The 20,861-nt window shown below is 43.4% G+C and overlaps 1 protein-coding gene across 1 annotated transcript; it reads left to right on the forward strand.

Annotated features, from left to right (window-relative positions):
- The first annotated feature begins 1,867 nt into the window (after positions 1-1,867).
- LGI2 (leucine rich repeat LGI family member 2) lies at positions 1,868-19,616 on the forward strand. Its single transcript, XM_031588435.2, has 8 exons — positions 1,868-2,049; positions 2,199-2,270; positions 5,226-5,297; positions 8,637-8,708; positions 9,254-9,325; positions 10,299-10,468; positions 14,563-14,727; positions 17,278-19,616. The coding sequence occupies exons 1-8, from the start codon at positions 1,868-1,870 to the stop codon at positions 18,093-18,095; spliced, it is 1,623 nt and encodes a 540-aa protein (XP_031444295.2). The 3' UTR covers positions 18,096-19,616.
- Positions 19,617-20,861: the final 1,245 nt, after the last annotated feature.

The following is a 20,861-nucleotide window of genomic DNA, read 5'->3' on the forward strand; positions in this document are numbered from 1 at the left end:
AGGGAGGTGGTGGAGTCACTGTCCCTGGAGGTGTTCAAGAACCTTGGAGTTGTGGCATTGAGGGACATGGTTTAGTGATGTGGTAGTGACGGGTTGACAGCTGGACTAGATGATCATTGAATTCTTTTCCAACCTGAATGATTCTATGATTCTTGTATGATTGTATGAGTCTATCAGCAACTTTCTGTCCACTGTCCAGCACCTGCAAAACACAACAAAATGATTCGCATTGGTACTACACTTGATAAAGGAACTGAGAAGTGGGAATGATAATGTGTGAGCAACACTTTCCTGATCTTGAGGAAATGGAGCTGACAGCTTTTACATCTGGATATGCTTTTTAATATTTATGTGCTCCTCCATGTTTACATGATTCCATTTATCTCTGTAATTCAACATATACCTGAGATTTTGGAAAAGGGAGTCATTGCATTAGTAGAAATGCTGATGATAACACTCCAGAGTAACACAAAGAGCCGTTCTCAGCTAGAAATCAGTGTTTTCCATACCACAACTACTCAGAGGACCATGGCCTTATACATACTGCACTTGTGCATGCTCCTGTGCACCCCATGCCTCTGATCAAATTTTCTTACTGAGCTCACTTACATACTGTCTGCATGCTGCTATGAGTGTGTTACCACTTAAAATGCTGTCTTTTCTATGTGTATCTAATTGTACAATCATTCATATGCAGTTGGCTGCACTTACTTGTGCCATGACTTAAACGGTGGATGCATCTGCAGGCCTACAGAACAAATCATGTACATCTATGAGCTGAGGTGTGAAGGAAAGCCACAGAAAGCATTCAGCAGTGTTGTTTCTAATTCTTTGGAGGTCTGTTTCAATGCCTTTTTCCTTCTCACAGAAGTGAGAGAATTTCATTTTTATGTAGGGCTGCTGTACAAGTACAGTAGATATCACTTCCTAAAACAAGAAATTTCTGAATGTTCTTTCAAGGAAATTTATATGGGGGTGAGAGTGTATGCATATTTACATTCCTATACTCTCATGCACCTGCTTCTGTCATCTGAGTGCTCAGAACCAATCACTCTTTTTTACTAAGGTGACAGGGCTTCCTGCTGCACTCTGCTGTCACCAGGCCCCTCCTTGGCCTCTTGACAAGAGGCAGTGGGCACACACCTGGGAGCAGGTGGCAGAGAAGTTGCACAGGTTGCCCAGAGACTGTGAATCTTCTTGGAGATCCTCAGAAGCTGCTCAGACACGACCCTGGGCACCCTGCTTTGCTGTCCCTGCTGGAGCAGGGGTGGGACCAGAGAGGGCCCTTCCACCTCAGCCATGCTGCGGTTCTGTGAACACACCAAAGTCATCCTGAAGTGGCATCCCCAGACAGCCCCAGCAGCTGTGTTTCATGGGGACAACTCTTGTCACAACTTTGCTAGTGGAAAATCACCTTCTGTACTGCTTGCTTCTTTGCTTTGCTTTGTAATAAGGCACCCACAGCCCAGCTGTACCAGCAAAACCCAGCGAGGCTCGTAGTTTGCACGCGCCTGCCAATGACATAATCCCCGCAGGCATACTGAGATCCTCTGAAGTGCACATCGCACAAATGATCCTTCCGACCCCAAACGCTTTGCTCGTTCAACAACTTGCGAGAAGAGAAATAATTTCTGGGTCAGCCCTCGAGGCATTCCTAACACCTCCGCTGCCTCGGAGCACAGCCTCCGCTGCCCATCCCCACAGCCCGCTCGCAGAGCAGCACGGCCGGCACCCCGCCCCGGGCCGGCCGCAGCCCCTGCCCGCTGCTCCCACGAGGGGGGCGGGCCCGCAGCGCGGGGCGGCGCCGCGCTGATGTCAGGGCGCGGGAGGCGGCGGCGGGCGGCCGGCGGGCGACGGCGGCGCGGGCATGGCGGGCCCGCTGCGGCTCCTGGCGCTCTGGGCCGCCGCGCTGCTGCTGCCGCCGCCGCCCGCCGCCCCGCGGAGGCCGCCGCCGCGCTGCGCGCCGCCCTGCAGCTGCTGGCGAGAGTCGGCGCTGTGCGTGGGGGCGGCCGGGGCGCCGCGCAGCCTGCCCGCCGGGCTCGGCTCGCTGTGAGTGCGGCGGCTGCGGGCGGGTCTGCGGGGCGCGGAGCCAGCGCTGCCGCTCGCTGTGACGCCGGGGTGCTCGCGGCCGGGACGCCGCGCTGGGGCCGCCGGCGGCCCGCGCTCGCTCAAATGTGGCTTTTCTCTCCCTCCGCCAGGAGCCTGGTGAACGGGACCTTCTCCGAAGTCAAGGACAGGATGTTCTCCCACTTGCCCTCCCTGCAGCTGCTGTAAGTATCGCACCGAAGCATCTCGTTAGCGCCCTGCTCGCCGCTCCTCGGTGCGGTTACGGGCGCACCTTTAGGAGGAGCGGCAGCGGGTGAAGCCAGAGCCGGCGCATCTCGATGGCACAGCCGCCGTTTGTAACCCAGGCGTTAATTTTCTGCATTGCTACAGCATCGTGAACCAGTTCATAAAACGTGTAGTTATGCGCTAAAGGAGAAAAAGTGTTATCTGGTGTCCTAAATTCCACTTCGAGTTTCCGCTTAAAGAAGCTGAGGGCGGTGTTTCCCCCCGGAGCCACGTGAGCGCTGTCCCCCAGCTCAGGTTGTGCCGGTGAGCCCGGTTTTGTGCCGGTGACTGCCGTGTCCCTTCAGGACACTGCGGGGCGGCTCAGCGCGGCACGGGACGTGGCTGTTGGGGACAGAGGATCCCCGTGCCCACCCGAGGAGAGCAGTGTGTGCGCTGCCTGCAGCACGACTGAGGTCTGGCACCTGGCCTCCAGGGCGGCCGGCCCCTCCAATGCCTCCCAGCGCTCCTTGGTGACCTTGGGTCAGTCCCGTGGTTGTGCCCACGCTGCAGTCGTGTGCCTGCGGCTCGAGTAGTGTTTCCCATGGGCTTTCATTCAGCTGTCCTGGGAGGCAGGAGCAGGGCAGCACAGAGATATGGGCGCCTGTACAAGCTGCACAGCCCCGGCTTGGTACGCCTCACCATGGAGGGTCTGGGTTACTCCCGAAGTAAAGGGGTGCTCTGAGGAAAAATGAGGTGAGAAGGTGCATGGCTTGCCAGAAATGGAGGCTGAGCACTTGCCACAGAGAAATTGGTTAAAACTGGTCTTGGCAAAAGGTAATCCCAAAGGGCATCTGGTAGTGGAGTGCCCTGGTGCTCCTCTGCCCCCTCGCCTTGTTCCGGAGGGTCGTCACCTTGTTAAAGACACTGCGGAGAGGTGGGCAAGGTGAGGGATGGAGGCCTGCAGGGCTGGGACTGCCTTCTTGTATGCAGTATTGGTAAGGCCGCAGTTCAAGTACGGTGCTCATTTTTGGGCCCCTCGCTACAAAGAGGATGTTTTGTTGCTCAGATGCATGCAAAAGAGCAACGAGGCTGGTGAAGGAACTGGAAAACAAGTTATGGGGAATGACTGAGGGAACTGGGGCTGTTGGGTCTGGTGAAGAGGAGATGAGGGGAGACCTTATTGCTCTCTGCAACTGTCTGAAAGGAGGGTGCAGCAAGGACTGCGCCAGTCTATTTTTTCTGGTGATAACTGATGAGATGCAAGGAAATGGTCTCAGGTTGCGCCGGGGAGGCTTAGGTAGGATGTTAGGAAGAATTCTTCACAGAACGGGTGGCCAGGCATTGGAATGGAAGGGAATAGCAGGACCTGTGCTATTTGGGATGGAAAGAGATGAACCTGACAGTGGTTTGAGAAAAATGGTGGGTACAGAATGGGAGATGGGGAATCTGTTTTGGTTTGGACAGTGGTAGCAGGAGGAGGGAGGAAGAGCAGATGAAGGTTACTTCTTCTCATTAGATTTCCAGGAGGAAACATTGAACTAACAGGGTCAGCTGGAAAAAGGCAGAAGTTGCCCTTTTCATTTCTGCTGCAGTGCGAAGGGTTTGTAACCACTACCATCATCATCCCAGCCCCTGACAAATGTTGTTGGTCAGTGTAATTTGGGAGTTTGTCCTTCAAACAGGAGAAAAGGAATGATTAAATAATGAAAAATTAAACACTGCATGGAGCACTGTTGTACATCAGGACTGAATCTTCATTCACAGTATCCATGATGAAGCAGTAATGCAGTGATTTCTTTTTGATTGCAGCCTGAATCTTTCTTAGATTTGTACAGAATAATTTAAGAAGGATTTGTCTAGTATTAACATAATAACTCAGAATCACAGGGAAAATTTGTATTTTGCGTTCATTAGTCTTAAAAATTAATTTTAGTAAAATGCCTAAAACCATATAAAAAGAGAATTAATAAGTTACTATAGTGAAGCCATTACTGCAGACATGTTCACTTAAAGCTGAAAATTCAGAGGTTTTACTAAAAACGATTTATTTTGACTAACATTTGATTTTTAGACTGGATGAAAAGTTTTGCTGTTTCTTCAAACGAGATCACCAGCTGTGCCTTGACTGTAGACACTGGAAGTGTCTTCTGCTCCTTTGTGCTCTCGTACAGCAAAGAAGGAGCTTTGCTGGCCAAGCTTTTCTGTAGCTTCCTTCTCCCTAACCTCGCTGTCCTGGCTCAGGTGACAGCTGCTCAATGCAGCTCTATCACATTTTGACCCTGAAGTTCCCAGAGGAGGCAATGCAGCACCAGGAGCCCTTCTCCTTGGTGCATGCAGATACAGAGTTACGCTCCCCAGAGACAGCGTGGCTTTTTATCTCTGGCTGTTCAGGCACGTCTCAATTTGCAGCTGTCAATTGGGTGGTGCATAATGGGTGCTTTCTTCCCACACTGCAGATCAAGCTTGAGGCAGGTCTCCTGTGAGCTGAAAACAGGTGAGCCCCAATCCACCAAGACTGCTTAAATGAAAGCTGGTGCTTGTACAGAAGGGCTTACCACTTCTTGAAGCTTGGGAATAACTGAGCCTCTGGAAAATTTTCGTTGTGGCTTGAGGGTTTTGGGCACCTGGGATCCACACACAGCAGACTTACCCTGAAAGGACAGCTTGTCCTACTTAGGGGACAAAGCAATCCAGGGCTAGGCTGTATTTAGCCAAGGTGAATGGTACAGTGAACATATTTCCTGGGGAGTGGTGGACTTTAGCTAGCACCGCATTATGCCTTTGATTTTTATTTTTTATAGACCATTCCACAATATTTTATGTGTGCTGCATTGGTGGGGCAATATCGGCTTGAGTCAGTAAGATGGGTTTGTTCACAGTCAGTAAACACAATTGGCATAATCCAGTGTGTCAACTTTTAATATGCTTTCCCATTGCCTGCTCTCTGTTTTCAGCTTGCTGAACTCAAACTCCTTTACTATTATACGAGATGATGCCTTCGCTGGTCTCTTCCATCTAGAATACCTGTAAGTTTGGTGTTTTTTGTATTCACCTGACTGTTATAAATCAAGGTGTTTTGCTAAGTTACCAAGACTCCTGCTGTGGAGTCTTACTCTTTACTGTGATTACCAGAAGCAGGGGAGATGGATGATGGATTGATGTTCTATTTCTGTGCAAATGTCCTTTATGGTTGCTCACCATTTTTCAGAGGTTGCAGTGGATTTTTAGTATATGCTGTGAGTGTAAGATGGCTCTGTGTAATTACAGTACATTGAAAAAGCGTTGCTGAGCAAGAGCTTGTCCCGGCTTCACAAAACAGTGCCATCACTTTCAAGGAGTTTGGATCTCAGGAGAGGTGGTGAAGCCTCCCGTGGCCTGCTGACAGAATGAGGAGGAGTTGCAGGGCGTTGGTGTACTGCCTGGAGCAGCCCTGATTACTGTACTGATCCTCTTTCCCCAACTTTCCTCTTCAACTTTGTCTTTGTTCTGACATTCCATTTAATGCCTATGGCATTCATTTTTTTATATTATAAATAATTATGAATATATCAATATATCAATATATATTTCATATAAGATAAATTATTGTAATTATTTACATTATTTAAATTTATTTTAACTTTCCTTTTCTGAACTTAGTTCACTTCTCCATTGATTTTTACGTTATCTTCATTTCCCGATCTTTTTTGTTTTCTTTTTTTAGGTGACCCTTTTTTCTTTTAAAAAAAGTAATAGCCCTGGTACCAGGTTGCCCTCACTTCATACTCCAAAGAACTGCCATTTCTCTGTGTTACCGGACACGAGCTGCTATGTTCTAAACTCTGAATATGATCTGAAAGAAAGTTCATCTTTCCACCCACCTTTCTGTGCTGAAAGGTTGATGTGGAAAACATTTGCCTTTGTCTAAAGGAAGACCAATGCTCATAAAACTGACTCTTGCTAAAGTCCTTCAGGTAAGTAGGATGAAGTTGGGGTGTATTGAGGACTAATGGCCTAATACAGGAGAAGAAGACACTGGTAGAATTAGCAGACCAAGAAATAGAGGATAATTGTATGTGGCATATGTTGGAATCCACGATTCAGCTACATCTAGATTTTTGAGTGATAGTTATCATTCTCTTTTCCATGTGTCTACAGGAAAAAGAAAAAGGTAATTTGCAGAATGCTGGTAAAAAAGGAGGAAAAAAACCCTGCAAATATTTTTATGTTGTTTCAGTGATGAGTTGCTTAGGCTTTGAAGTGCTGATGAGTCTAAAATGGAGCCTTGCCACAACAACGTGCACTACAATAGCTGTTGCACTGGTATTTGTGGCCAGACCTCTGTTTGAAAGAAGAGACTTCTGTTCCTCCTCATCTCATTTAATGGACAATTTCTGTCCCTGGCTGCTAATTGCAAACCAGGGAACAGAATTAAGACTGGTAAAGCCTTGGAGATTCAATTTTTTTTAGTAACAGCAACTAACTGGTCTCAGTTAATGGTTGTGGTCATCCTTCCAGCCAAGTCCCCAGGGCACTTCCTCTTGCAGCAAATCTCACCTCTGCCTTTTGGGAACTGTACATGAATGAGTGGCCTTTCCTTTTTTTTTTCTTTTTTCCACCCAGCTGTGCAGATGGTAACATCATTACAATTGTAATAACTCATATCTCTCAGTTACCAATGATCAGACCTTACAGAGAAGACACTGTTGATGAACACGATCAAGGCTCTTTGCGTACCGAGCAGTTTCCAAATGAAGAGCAGTAGGGGAGCAGCTGCAGCAGATACCTGTATACCCCTTAGCAGGAGCGGCTCTTGTGCTGTGTCACGCTGCACTCACAAAACTGATGATGGTATTTCATGCACCTTTAAATCTACCCAGCTACGTTTGCAGAGTCTGGACAAAAAAATGTCTGATAAAGGTGGGAGCTTTGCTGGCATTCCCAGGGTAGCAGCCCTTTGAGACTGGGTTTGGTTGCAAAGGAATCCAGCAAATTTACTGACTCCCAGCCCAGATTTCCACCATCTTGTTGCACTGTGTTCAGTGTTTATTTACACTGGCTGACAAGTTGGCTGTGTACAGGGTACAGGGACACAGTGTCAGGGAGCACTGTGGCTTTGTGCTGTTTGGATTGAATTCATGTCTCCAGGCTGCCTTGTAACTGAGTATGGTTGACCTATAACTGACACCTTCCATTCACATGCAGTACTTCATCATCTGCATCCTTTGCATGCAGTGAGGCTACCGGTCAACTCATGAAAGATTTTGGCTCTGCCTAAACAGAGCTTTTGTCATCTCCTGCATTCCACTGTGAGCTGCAGCCCCTTCTTGACTCGCTCAAGAAATGACATTGACTCGCAGCATTTTTCCTCTGTCTTTCTGGATGGCAAATAAGGGCCTGTAAAGGGGAAGGAGATACTCCTGTCTCATAAACTGTTTTTGAAGTCAGTATGCAGCTTTCTTCGTCCAGATACAGCTGTACCACGCAATATCTTGATGGCTACCTGGCTGCAGCCACTTTGCAGAACCGATGTATTTACGGATGTGTCCTCAAGTGCTCTAGGTGCAGGATGCTCAAATGTCAGCTCTTTCTCTAAATGCTGACATACAGTCAGGATGAGCAACATACTCCTGCAATCGATATGTGGCTATCAGTTCCCCCAGCACGCAGGACCACGGCTTGTGTGTGTTAAGGAGCCCTGCAGAGGCGATGTCCTGGCTGGAGAGTACTGGAACATGGCAGCAAGAAGACAAGGCTTTCAGCAGAGGTCTTGCCATGTAGGCAGACTTTGGGCTTGGAATGCCAGTATACTGCTGGGGTTCATGTGACCCAGCAGTGACTGCAGCAGGGAGCTTTCTGGTTCTGTGTGTGTGAAGGTGGCGCTGCACATGCAGCCCTTTGGCTGTGGGCATCATCCCTTCAGGCACGAATTTGCAAGCAGTGTCCATCTGCACCTTGCAGAACCCTGGCACCTCTGTGCTGCCCTGTCATTTCAGTATTTAGGTTGTTGTTGAGGAAGGCAGGACTTGAGCTTTTAAGTCCATCTCAGAAGTCTCTCCTACCCAAGTCTCTTTCCTCATACAACATGTTCCATGAGAATTAAACAACAAAGAAATAATGGCTTTTGCTTTGCTCACTTTGTTTCTCTGCTACTGTGTATTTGTGTCGCTTGCTCTCCCTTGTGCTACCCACTTCACTTCTTGCAGTACACCAGAGGAAAGGTGGCAAGGCAGTGTGACCAACTCCACTGAGACTTCCCCCTGTCTAAGTCTGAAGGGGCTACGCGGGAGCCTGCAGACGTAGGCTAAAGCACTGATGGTGCTCATAATGTTACTTGAAGTCTTCTAAAGTACTTTCTTTTTTCTTTTTTCTTTTTTTTTTCTTAGATTCATTGAAGGAAACAAAATAGAAACCATATCAAGAAATGCATTTCGTGGCCTTCGAGACCTGACCCACCTGTAAGTTATTTAACACTCAGTAATTTGTACTGGAGCACAACTCTTCCTTGCAGATAGATGGTTTTCAAGCCAACGCCTCTGACTGTTGGTAATATGCCTTCTGTAAATTAAGAAGTGACCTTTAAAAAATGCCTGCTCAGTCAGCACTGCAGCACATCCAGCTGCCTGTGCATGTTCACAGGTCATGCTGGAGTGCAGCTCTTGCCTGTGGGTGCTGCCAGTTGTGCCACTGTGGTGTTACGTACTTGTAGTTAACATTCCTCTTTCTCTCCAGCATGTTCAATCATTGCTCTCTGTTACATTTCATCCAATAAAACAGCTTTATATGTTTTACTTCTGCATCAGCTTCATATTCTTCGAGGAACCACCATTCTTAAATAAGTATAACGAATGCATGCCTGTTCTTGGTAGTTATTAACAATGCTGGTGACTGAACAATATCCCATAATTAACATTTTGTAACTGAGTTCAGACTTCGCAAGTGTCAACAAGATGATATAACAGATGATGTAACAATGATTCTAAGCTCTAACTTTCGTTTCTAGTTCTTTGGCCAATAACCATCTGAAAACTCTGCCAAGGGATGTCTTCAGTGATTTAGATTCTCTCATTGAACTGTAAGTAATGAAAATCTTTCTGTTGACCTCCTGCTATTATCACTCTGTTGCTCTGTGGTTTTGTGCATTTGTGTGGTGCTGTGTATGTAAATGTGCACTTTGTTGTTTTGTCTTTTCTCATTTTAATATTATTTACTTGATGGACTTCTCCAAAATGACTGCTCAAATCACTGATTTGAGAAACAAATGTTTTGCATATATATTTTTTTTAGTGGAACAGACAATTTTATGACAGCAATTTCTCTGAATAGTTTTTCCTGTTAATGTTGCAAGTATTCCATGAGATTATTTTAGTCAAAGGCATGAATTTACAAATATACTTTTTCATGCATTTGTAGCATATTGCTGTCTTATTGCCAGTGTTTTCATGTATATCTATGCTGCTAGTCAGCTTCCTCTGTTTTTGGCCTGGCTCTCTCAACTAAAGATTGTAAGCCACAAGAATTGCCATAGGGTTGAAGGCACGTTAGTTAAGCTGACTAGACTCCACATCAGGAGTGACTCTAAAAATACTAGCCCTACATCTGTATTTACATCTGCACAGAAATTATACCAGCAAGACCACCCTGCTCACCAAGGGTGCCTGTAGTTCAGTGAAGGAATGGGATTTGTCTGTGTCAGCAGTAGATGATGGGATGCAGGCTTGCAGCAGACAAGCGCTCTGTGAGGATTTATTATGCTATAGTCTTAATCCTATGAAAACTTATAAACAGGAGTGACTTTACATGAATCACAGTGCTTTTATTACTAGCATTATACCTGGGCTTATTTCCTAGACTGAAACTTTTTCAAGGGTGAACACTTCAGTGAAGGAGCGTAGATATTAAGAGCACGTTAAGAAGTCTTTCCTCCTCTCATTTCAAAATCATATCAGAGTTACACTTTAAGTTCATTATGTCGAGGTGCTAACAGTTCTGTAAATTCATATTGCTGTCAACCTTTTCAAATATGTTTATTTTTGTGTGTTTTTTAGAGATTTAAGGGGAAATAAATTTGAGTGTGACTGCAAAGCCAAGTGGTTGTTTTTGTGGTTAAAGATGACAAATTCCACTGTTTCTGATGTCCTGTGTATTGGTCCAGCAGAATATCAGGATAAGAAGTTAAATGATGTGACAAGTTTTGATTATGAATGCACCACTACAGGTATTCAGAATGTACATTTCTAAGAACACTACAAATAGTTAAATATCAGAGGTGTATATTACACTATTTCACCTCTATGAGCATGACATGGTGGGAGGAAGAGGAAAAAGGGTAACATACTGTGGAGTACTAGAACAAGCATAAAATGAGAAAATTACATTTTGAAGCCAAAATACAGCTTTTACTGAGATTAAGTGATAATGGGAGAAGAGTTGGGAATAGCCATGTTCTTAAAGTCTTGATTAGGACTTGCTAGTGACCTAATTTTCATCACAACATGCATTCTGTTGTATGGAATAAGGCCATATAGTTATGTCAGATGAACTTCCTAAAATCTTTTTTGCTTCACAGAAAGCAGTGAAGAGAAGTTCAAATGATTTGGCTATATCTGCTATCTTTATTCAGTGGACCACAATTTAATATCACCAAATGTGGCAACAATACTGCCAGCTGTTCTTTATGATACTCCATTAAATTGGAGATAAATGTCCAATAATGTTCTGAGTACTGTCTTGTTTAGGATCTTGATTTTTATTTTAGGTAATGTAAAGCATGCAGACCGAAGTGAAGAGACACTTGCATGTGGGTATGCTTATATTTCATGACCAGATAGCAGCAGTTGCCTGTATTTAAATGTAGTCACATCATACAACTGAGAATATCAGCTGCAGGTATTGTTTTCATGTTTCATGTATATGATGTCAGCACTTTGCCTTTTTTTTTTCCTATACAGTAATATCAGAGGCATTCAAGTTCTTTCATCTGTCATCATCATCAATTTTCATCATTGAGAGACAGTAGAGACGTTTCATATTACTAGTAACATAAAGTTTTGGGACATGATATGAATGGTAATCCAATGGCAATATTTAAAGGGAAAGAGAATGAATTAAAAATTAAAAAACATGTCAGAAGAACAGCAGGGATAAAGCATGATAACGTGCCACGTAAAAGGATGTCAAATGCAGGTGACCAGTGTAGCTTAGAACTTTGCCCAGGTTACTGTGTCTGTAAATCCATGGAGGTGCAGAAATAAGGTGTAAAAGTAAGCTTCACTTGATTTCAGTCTAGTTTAAGAAATTGCACAGCACTGACAGTGTGGGAAAACAAGTCTTACCTTTCTGGCCCTCAGACCTAAATTAACCTCCCTATACTGTGTCATTTCTTTGTGTCTAGATAGCTGACATCTAGATACGAACTGAAATGGCTACAGGCTAAATTCATCCATAAAGTTAGTCCCTTTGTCTGCTATAAATGAAATTTCACTGAGCATAAGTGTAACATCACGTGCTGTAGATTTTGCTGGGAAGCTAAGGTGTTATGTGGTGCAAGGATTGCACAGCAAATGTTTTCATTCAAAGGCCACCTGTGCTCTAGCCGCAGGCATATGGATATAACATACTCTTCAGATAGGAAAAGGTATTTTCCAACCAGACAAGGACACTGTGCCTAACCTGTTTGGCCTGGGAGCAGACAGCAACCTGGAGCTCAGGTCTGTAATGAAGGTGTAGAAGCAGTGGGGCCCCAGCATCGTTACAGAGCATCTGAGAGGGATAGTATTCATACAGAAGCGACCTATAAGAGACTATCAAATAGAGTATAAATGTAAGTCTTCAGGACTGTGTCATCTCAGGCAGCATCATGTCCCATGCATTGAACCAGTTGCTACCTTGCTGTAATCTGCAGCCCTCCAGCGGACCTGCTGGTGGCCTGTGGTGTTAGGCCACAACTGCCTTTTCCTTCTCTGACCTTGCTTCCCCCAGATCTGGAGGGAGACTAAATATGCCCACATTCATTCCCTGGTGTGTTTCAGCATGAATAGTATAGGACGTGGTAATGAAGGAGTTTGCTTGGTAAAGTGTTTTCTCGTCAGCTCCATTGGCTCATTGCATCTACTTAACTGATGCAATGGTGACAGAAAGGGAGATGTAAAGAAGTGCTGCCAAATTAAAGAAAATCCAGAGGAAGAAATGCTTGGTCACTTACTGTGAAAATTATTGGCAGTACCTGTGACCTGCACTTCTAACTCTTTCAGTTGTACCATCTTGTCTTTCCCATTTCTCACAGCTTGCATCATGAAACTGGTTAATCCATTTCACTTTGGGTTTTTTTTGTTTGTTTTTATTTCTCCTACAGATATATCCAGGGGCACTGTGGTTTGGTTATAAGCCCCCTTGAGGGAATGTGTACTCACTTTCAGGTGCCATGAAAAGAGTCTTACCACTTCTATTGCCTTTAAGGCCTAAATTTTTGGCAAGCCTGATGTGTCAACATCTCTTTAGTGTGTAACTATGTTCCACATTAGTCTGGTATTTACAGCTTGGTTTGCTGTTTTTTACTGATTATGTCTGATTTAGTTACTCATTTTTAGTCATCCAGTGACATAAAGGGCCCGATGACAGGTACAAGTAAAAATAGCAGTGTTAACACTGAATCATTTCTGAACGAGCAACGGATTTTAACTCACAAACTGGTCTGTTTTAATTTGCAGATTTCCTCAAAGTGCTTCAAAACTGTTGAGATATCTTTTTCAGTGTTAGAGCTATGCTTTTTTCCCCTCAAGATTTTAAAAATATTTCAATTTTCTGTGACTACATCTGTTTCTATCCCATCCTTCGGTACCTGTTATGATTTATCACTTACTTCTACTTTCTGCAAAATTTGTTGTTGGTCTTCCCCAGTCTTTTTGTTTTTCCCATGGGAATGAAGGTAACTTTCTTGTTTTCCTATTTGCACTACTGTGTCAATCCCATGCTCTGTCTGTAGCAGTCCCTCAAAGAATAGTGACTGTTGTTTCTGTTGCAGCTCTGGAACCTGTTGTGTTTGCGTGATGGTTGTCATCTGTCTTTGTTCTCCAGAAGCATAACTCCTCAAGAGCAAAAGCTTTCATGCATGCAGAGACAAAGAGTTCTTAATTGAAAATCAAGTATTTCTTAACATGCCAGACTGAGGGACCAGATTGAGGACTTGATTAGAATTTCACCAAAATCCCTGAATGCTCAGGCCCTTCAAAAGAAGGAGTGTATGGTAGAAGCATGTAGCAAATGGAACTTGAAGCAGGGCAGTGTCTGGTTCTCCAGAGAAACTCTATCTTAATGGAATATTCATTTCCTTTTCTTTATGCTTATATCTACACATAAATTCCATGCAGGTCTTCTGGTACCTTCTAGACCAAAGCACCTTCTAAGTGCTGGCTTTTCTTTGTCAACTCTGCTGTATTTATTTCTTTTTCTGATAATGATGATTTTGCCAAGCTATTAGGGCCAAATATCAAATTCAGGGTTTTCTTTTTTTTGCCCCAGGCTGGCTCTGTACTGACTACTGACTTAGCTCAATGTGAATTTTAGGACTAAATCTGCAGGCATTTGGCTGTTTAGCAAAAATCTTGAACTTTGGGCTGGTCTTTACAGGTTGCTCCAACTCCTCAGTCTTAGTATTTAGATTAAGTTTTCCACTGGATAGTAATTTGAAGGTTGGTTGTATTTTATGCTTAAACTACTTTACAATGCCCCATAAAACGCTACGTTAACTGAGATTTTGATTACACCATTTTATCTATCGTCTAGCCAAAATGGGGTTATCCCCAGGCAAACTTCAGATATTATTTCACTTTCTGCCTGGTTTAGCGTAACACAAATTGCTAGTGATTAAATTTGCATGTCTTAAGAAGTTATTGGACTTCAGCTGGAAGTTGCTGGCTCTCAGCTTGAAAGTGATTCTACCAAGGCCATTTGACTTGATGGGAAAGCAACTTCCAGCTGTGGGGAAAGAGTCTTCTCTTTGACAGCATGTGACTGTTTGAATGTATCCTGATTTCAAGGATACCAGCCAGCCTAGCTGGAAAATTGAAATTCTGTCATTATTTACCTGTTTGATCTCCTTTACAACTCTCTTTTCAGAGGACAGTTTAGGGATGCTTAAAGCAAGAAGACACTTTCCTCTGTTGCTGCATGCCTAACGTGAGCACTGACACTTCCATCTTAGGCTTATATAGAATTCAGAATATATCACTCATTTGCTGTTTGTAATCAGCAACTACTTATTTTGCATTTTCAGCAAGAATGTATCCTAACTGTTGTAATGTACTTTTTTAGATTTTGTTGTTCACCAGATTTTGCCCTACCAGTCAGTGTCAGTGGATACATTCAACTCTAAAAATGATGTGTTTGTAGCCATTGCACAGCCCAGCATGGAGAACTGCATGGTGCTCGAGTGGGATCATATTGAAATGAATTTCAGGAGTTATGACAACATCACAGGTAATTAACTCTAGGATTCTAAGTGTTGATGAACTATTGGCAATTCACAAAGAAGGTGAGATTCATAGATGGGACCAGTTAGTTTTCATCCTATGTCAATGTTGAAATTAGCCAATTAAAGTGTGCAATATTTGGATGTGAATGAGTAGTGCACCTTGTTCTTACATGCATGTTTAACCTTGCTGTAGCACACAGACTGGGCTTTTTCAGTCTGAACTTGTAAATTGTTCTGATGCACAAATACTTCCTGTGAATATAACATGATGGCCCAGCTCAGATACTCACTGCCTGAATCACACTGGAACTTATAGGATAGGTTAAGGGAGCCCTTGCTGTTACTAAGTACATGCAAAAAGAAAAAGAAGATAAAAATATTCTACTGCATGTAGAAGGAAATGGGTCTGAAGGGTGCATTTAGACAGGCTGGGCTTATTTCACAGCTGAAGAGAACATAGATACATCAAAACCATAGCTGTTAATGTAACAACTGTACTGTAAAGCCTCCATGTTTTACAAAAACACTGAATTTGCATGAATTTGGCCAGATTACTTACCAAATAAAAAGCCAGTGTTGATGTCTGGTTACTTGCTAATGCTAACAACCATTCTGTTCCTAATGACACAGGCAGTGCTGTATGGAGCTCGGTCACAGAATTGCAGAATGGCTGATATGGGAAGGGGCACCTGGTTCATCTGGTGCAGCTCCCTGCTCAAGTAGGGCTGCCTAAAGCATGCTGCTCAGGAGAACTGTCTGCAGCAGGAACAGAGTCTTTAGATCTTGGTCATATACCATCCTCTTTCCATCCTATTTCAGCCTGTTGGTTCTGAAAACTTACGGGCTAAATTTATCCATGGAGCATCCTTCCCTTCTGTTCTTTGCTTTGTATAATGGATTATTTTTTCACTTTCAAGTTTTGGAAGCAGAGTATACTGTGTTCTCATCTGGTGTTCTGAGGTGTCTGCAAAGACAGCAAGCACCAGCTTGTTCAGGTCAGCTGTGTGTTTCACTTGGGAAAGTTAACAACATTCTACTTCTGTTAGGATATTTTGGAAATGAAAAAAATTGCATTCTTAGGTTTTCATTGTGTTCTGGTAGATGAAGGGCAAATAAGTACCAGTGAATTTAATTAAGAAGTAGATGGGCCAAAGGTAGCTAGCAGAGCTCCAAAAGAGCTCAGGAAACAAAGTGGAGAGTCATTTCCAAAGTTCATCTTCCTGTGAATGACATAGTTAAGAGACACTTCTCCTCAGGACTTTTTCCCTACCTCCATAGCCAGAACCTGTGTCAAAACTCATTTCTGAAATGACTCTACTGCATTCCTAGGAGGCCCCAGATTAAGCTCTGTACTCTGAAATGTAAGTGAGCTGGAAAACTCAAGCATTCAAAGAGCTTTTTGTGGAGCCTAAAGAGCATTTGCAGGGCTTGGGAGCAGGCTATCCACTCTGTGGGCAGTTTTGCTACTAGCTATACACTAGTCTGAGTTTAGCCCTTTACAGTGTGGGCTCATGGACCTAAATCAGTTGTTGAGATTGTGTTTATACTCAGCATGTAGAGAAATAGATGTTGCTATCCTCTCCTAAAGGAGATATCTACAGGCTAGGTAAAATCTTTGCTAGAGTATTCTTCGACTAAATTAGAACAGAAAGAGACTGGATGATCAGCTCAAGTATTCCTGTCTACACTGCAGATATCTTATGGTATTCAAGATGATTCCTACCCCTCCAGCATTATTGGCTCTGGAAGGATGATAGTTCATCACAGGCCAGCTGTGAAACAGCAGTGGGTAGGGGTCAGCTATGGTGTCAACACGAGTCTGTTGGAATGACTGCAGCAGAGCAAATACAGAGAAGTCTGTGCAGATGTGGTTCTACATAAACTGTGTTTCAGAGAAGACTTCTTTTGCTGCAACAGATCATTTCATACAGTTTGGTTATTACCTTTTGGTGCAGATTTTGTCTAGTGACTTGAGATTATAAAATTGATGTAGTCGTAAATATTCTAAGTTTAACATAATCTAAAATTTCAGGAATACTTAAATACTTAACAAACAACAAGGTTAGATTTATCTTTTTCACCTTGCAGTCAGGGGCTATATCCACAATATTTCTACGTACAGTAGCAAAAAGCTGGCTGTGACTCTTCAAGAAAAACAGAATATATTTCATTTTTCTGGTTAAACCAGAAATATAGATACCTCATGAATAAAAGAATTTCAAGTTCTTGCTGAGTCAAGAGATAATTTGTTATTTTGAGTAATAAAAACTGGATCAAATAATTGTTTTGGATAATAGGGAGCACATATTTGGACAGAGAAAGAAAATGTGTTTTGGATAAAGAGGAACTTGCACGCCTTGAGGGGTGTGATTTGAAGTCATCTGTCCGGTTACTGGGGGGAAGGAAGCAAGAAAAGAAGCTCTGAGAGTGCATAGCAAAAGACAGATTATGAGATGAAGATTTAAAAGAGCGGAGGGTGATACAGTGATGTCTCTGTGGCTTAAAGGGTGCTTTGTACTGTGCTAACATGTGCTTCTCTTTTCTTTGGACATTAGGTCAGTCCATAGTGGGATGTAAAGCCATTCTTGTTGGTGATCAAGTCTTTGTGGTGGTGGCACAGCTCTTTGGTGGCTCACACATTTACAAGTATGATGAGAGCTGGACAAAGTTTGTCAAATTCCAGGATATTGAAGTATCTCGCATTTCCAAGCCAAATGATATAGAGCTTTTTGAGATAGACAGTGAAATGTTTTTTGTCATAGCAGATAGCTCCAAAGCAGGTTTGTCAACAGTGTACAAGTGGAATAACAAAGGATTTTACTCATACCAGTCCCTTCATGAGTGGTTCAGGGACACCGATGCTGAGTTTCTTGATATAGATGGGAAATCGCATTTGATCCTCTCTAGCCGCTCACAGGTTCCCATTATACTCCAGTGGAACAAAGCTTCAAAGAAGTTTGTCCCGCATGGTGAAATCCCCAACATGGAAGATGTCCTGGCTGTGAAGAGTTTCAGGATGCAAAACAACCTGTACATAACACTCACAAGATTCATTGGGGACTCCAGAGTTATGAAATGGAATAGCAAACAGTTTGTGGAGATTCAGGCTCTTCCGTCCCGAGGAGCCATGACGCTGCAGCCTTTCTCCTTTAAGAATAATTACTACCTAGCCCTGGGAAGCGACTACACCTTCTCCCAGATATACCAGTGGGATGGTGAGAAAAAGCTCTTTAGGCTATTTAAAGAAATCTATGTGCAAGCACCACGTTCTTTCACAGCTGTGTCAACGGATCGAAGAGATTTTTTCTTTGCCTCTAGTTTTAAAGGAAACACACAAATATTTGAACATATAATCATTGACTTGAGTTTATGAAAGCTGCTGGAATGAAATTCCTGTAGAATGACATTTATATACAAGCAAAACAGAGACCTTTTCAAGAACAGGGTGCACCTATGGAGTATGATGACATTTTCTGAACTTTTAAAACTTGCATATTAATCAGGGAGTGCATTTACTTGATTGCTGCATGAGATGTCTGTTTTATATTTTTTCAAAGACATTTTGCAACCTGCAGCCATTCAGAGGAGAGTGCGGTGCATTAGCATTAATTTTGATATCTTAGAAAAGATCTGAATTCTATCCAGGAAAATACCATAAATTGAGCATCTCATAGAGAAAAGGACAAGGAAGCCGTACAATTTCTGTGCCAAAGCACAGAAATGCTTTTGAGTCTTAAACTAACATCTCAGTAAAGGTTTTAAGATTAGAGGCAGTTTTTTATGGTTGCTGATGAATTGTAAAAGCAAATGGCAACATTCCAGAATGTGCTTTATTCTGGTTACTTGAGCCCTATTCTCAAAATCTGCATCTATTTGTGTTTATAACAAGACCTGGAGGTTTTAACTCACTGCAGATGAAGCAGAAAGTCAAAATCTGTTACTATCTTTCTTTTCTTAATCACTGTTTCAGCAACAAATTGCACGTAGCAAATAGCTCAGCCCAGAGAACTTGGATGGCCAGGAAATAAAGGTGTGTCAGTTCCAAACCGTGTGATCTTAACAAGTTAATATGGACAGAAAGTAAAAGAGATCTGGTTGGTGCCATGAATGAAAACAATGCAGATTGAGTCCACTTTGTGTACTAATAGGCATTCCAGAATGACCTAGTTCAGACTTTTCTTGATGGTTCCAGTACATTCGGGGGTACATTAGCAAAGAGATCAGTTGACTTATTCTTCCATGAGACACAGCTTAAACTGAATCTGTAACATACATTCATGTTCTCCATGCTGTGCCTCATCTCTACGCTGTGAGATGATTTATTCTCTAGAGCTCTTCCTCCAGCACAACTCACAAGCAATAAGTTCAGGTTTCATTCATCATAAGCTGTATCTGGGGAGTCCTCCTGGCTGAGGACCAGATATGACTTCAATATCACCAAATCTTTTGAAACCAGGGCAACTGGAGCTGTTCCAAGCTAGACTGTTTTCTGCCTCCAAGAGCAAGAGTTTCCTCTTGGTGGCTCCAGGCTTTTGCCAGGTTGCCATGCTGCTGGAGGTCTTGCAGGTTAAACAGTAAGATGTGAACGGACCATATTGCTTTGGTATTTTGGGTGGCTACAGACTAAGGCATTCATTCATCTTAAATAAGGCAGTCCTGGTATGCACTGAGCCTCTGTCAGGATAGCAGCTGGCATCTGTTTTCCCGGAAAGGCTCTCTAACATACTAACCAACACAGCTGTACACAGAGGCTTTTTCTTTTTTCCATGTATAAATTATGCTTTTTTATATTTTCATGTTATGTAGCTTATCAAGTTATTTTCTCATGGATTTTGCTGCTGCATTTCTGCCGTGGAGACTTCAGCAAAAGAAGCAGAGCAAACAAAGCTTTCCTTTGTTCTTCCGTATTTGAGAGCATCTCACCATCTCTGCTGTGTGAGCTTCACGTTTTTGCCTTGGACATGTGAAACATGGTTTATTACCAAAACCAGAGATGTTTTCGCAGGTTTTCCCATATCCAGGTTGAACAGTGCTGCAGATGAGGATTGTGCCGAAGGGCTCCCACGAGAAGCCACAACCTAACAGTGACTGGGATATCACAGCCTTCTCCAAGTTTTGCTGTGCTGCTCTGAAATAAAGTGTTATTATTGGCCTGTCAGAGATATAATTCATTTTACTCTGTTTTTAAATTATATGTTATTTTCTTCCCGTATGGTTGGTCATTTTGGTTTTATTTTTAATTACATGGGCAGTATCGCCCGTACAGCCTCTGAAGCACTGATTGGTGCTCTGCACTCCACATTCTAGCAATACCTCTCTTAGGATCAAACTAACAAAGCCACAAAAGTAAGAAATAGTTCATGTGAACGAAACTCCTTACCATTTTCCTCATTAGCTTTTAAAAGCCTCTCTTCATACAGCCATACTGGCTGACAAGCACTTTAAGTTGTATTGTAGGAAGGCATTTTTTCTTTCTTTCCTGTCTAATGTGTTTAAATACAGTCACGTATTCTGATGAGGAGGGGCACTTCTCAGCACTTTCTTTTAGGGCTTGCTGCTAGTGCTATGCACTCATTGATGGCACACATCCAAGAGCTAAAAGCTGGCTTAGAGAAATTGGATCTTGATATTTTCTATTTGAGGGGAAGCAAGAGGACGGTGAGAAAGTGCTTTTGTATCCAATACCAGGAGATTGTACTGTTGTGAGGGAGTCCAGGGGATTTGAGACTCGGCTATCAAGTTGAATTAAATTAAAACGGTCTCCACAGAGACGGGCTTAATAAAGAGGATGAAGTGATCAGCAGGAGACTTGGCTCATTCGCATGGGACCAGGAGAGGAAAGTGGGGGAAATGAATGCTGTGGACGGGCTGCCATGGGTGTGAGGGGCTCTGCGGGGGCTTGGGGAGCTGGGCTCAGCATCACGCTCGAGGACAGAGCAGGAGCTGTGCGACCTGTGCTGCTGGGTTAGTGCACAGAGTGAGGAGAGGATCCAGAGAGAGGACGGAACAGCACTGGTTGGTGGGAAAAAGGGGTCAGGGTAAATTCCTCAGGGCTTAACAGCATCTCATAGTCTTGCTCTGCTCTTCCTGCTCCCAGGGTGAAGCAACCAAGCACCTAAATTCTGCCTTTTCATATGCG

Source organism: Phasianus colchicus, chromosome 4 (assembly GCF_987193195.1).
Source record: "Phasianus colchicus chromosome 4, bPhaCol1.hap1.1, whole genome shotgun sequence".
NCBI lineage: Eukaryota > Metazoa > Chordata > Aves > Galliformes > Phasianidae > Phasianus > Phasianus colchicus.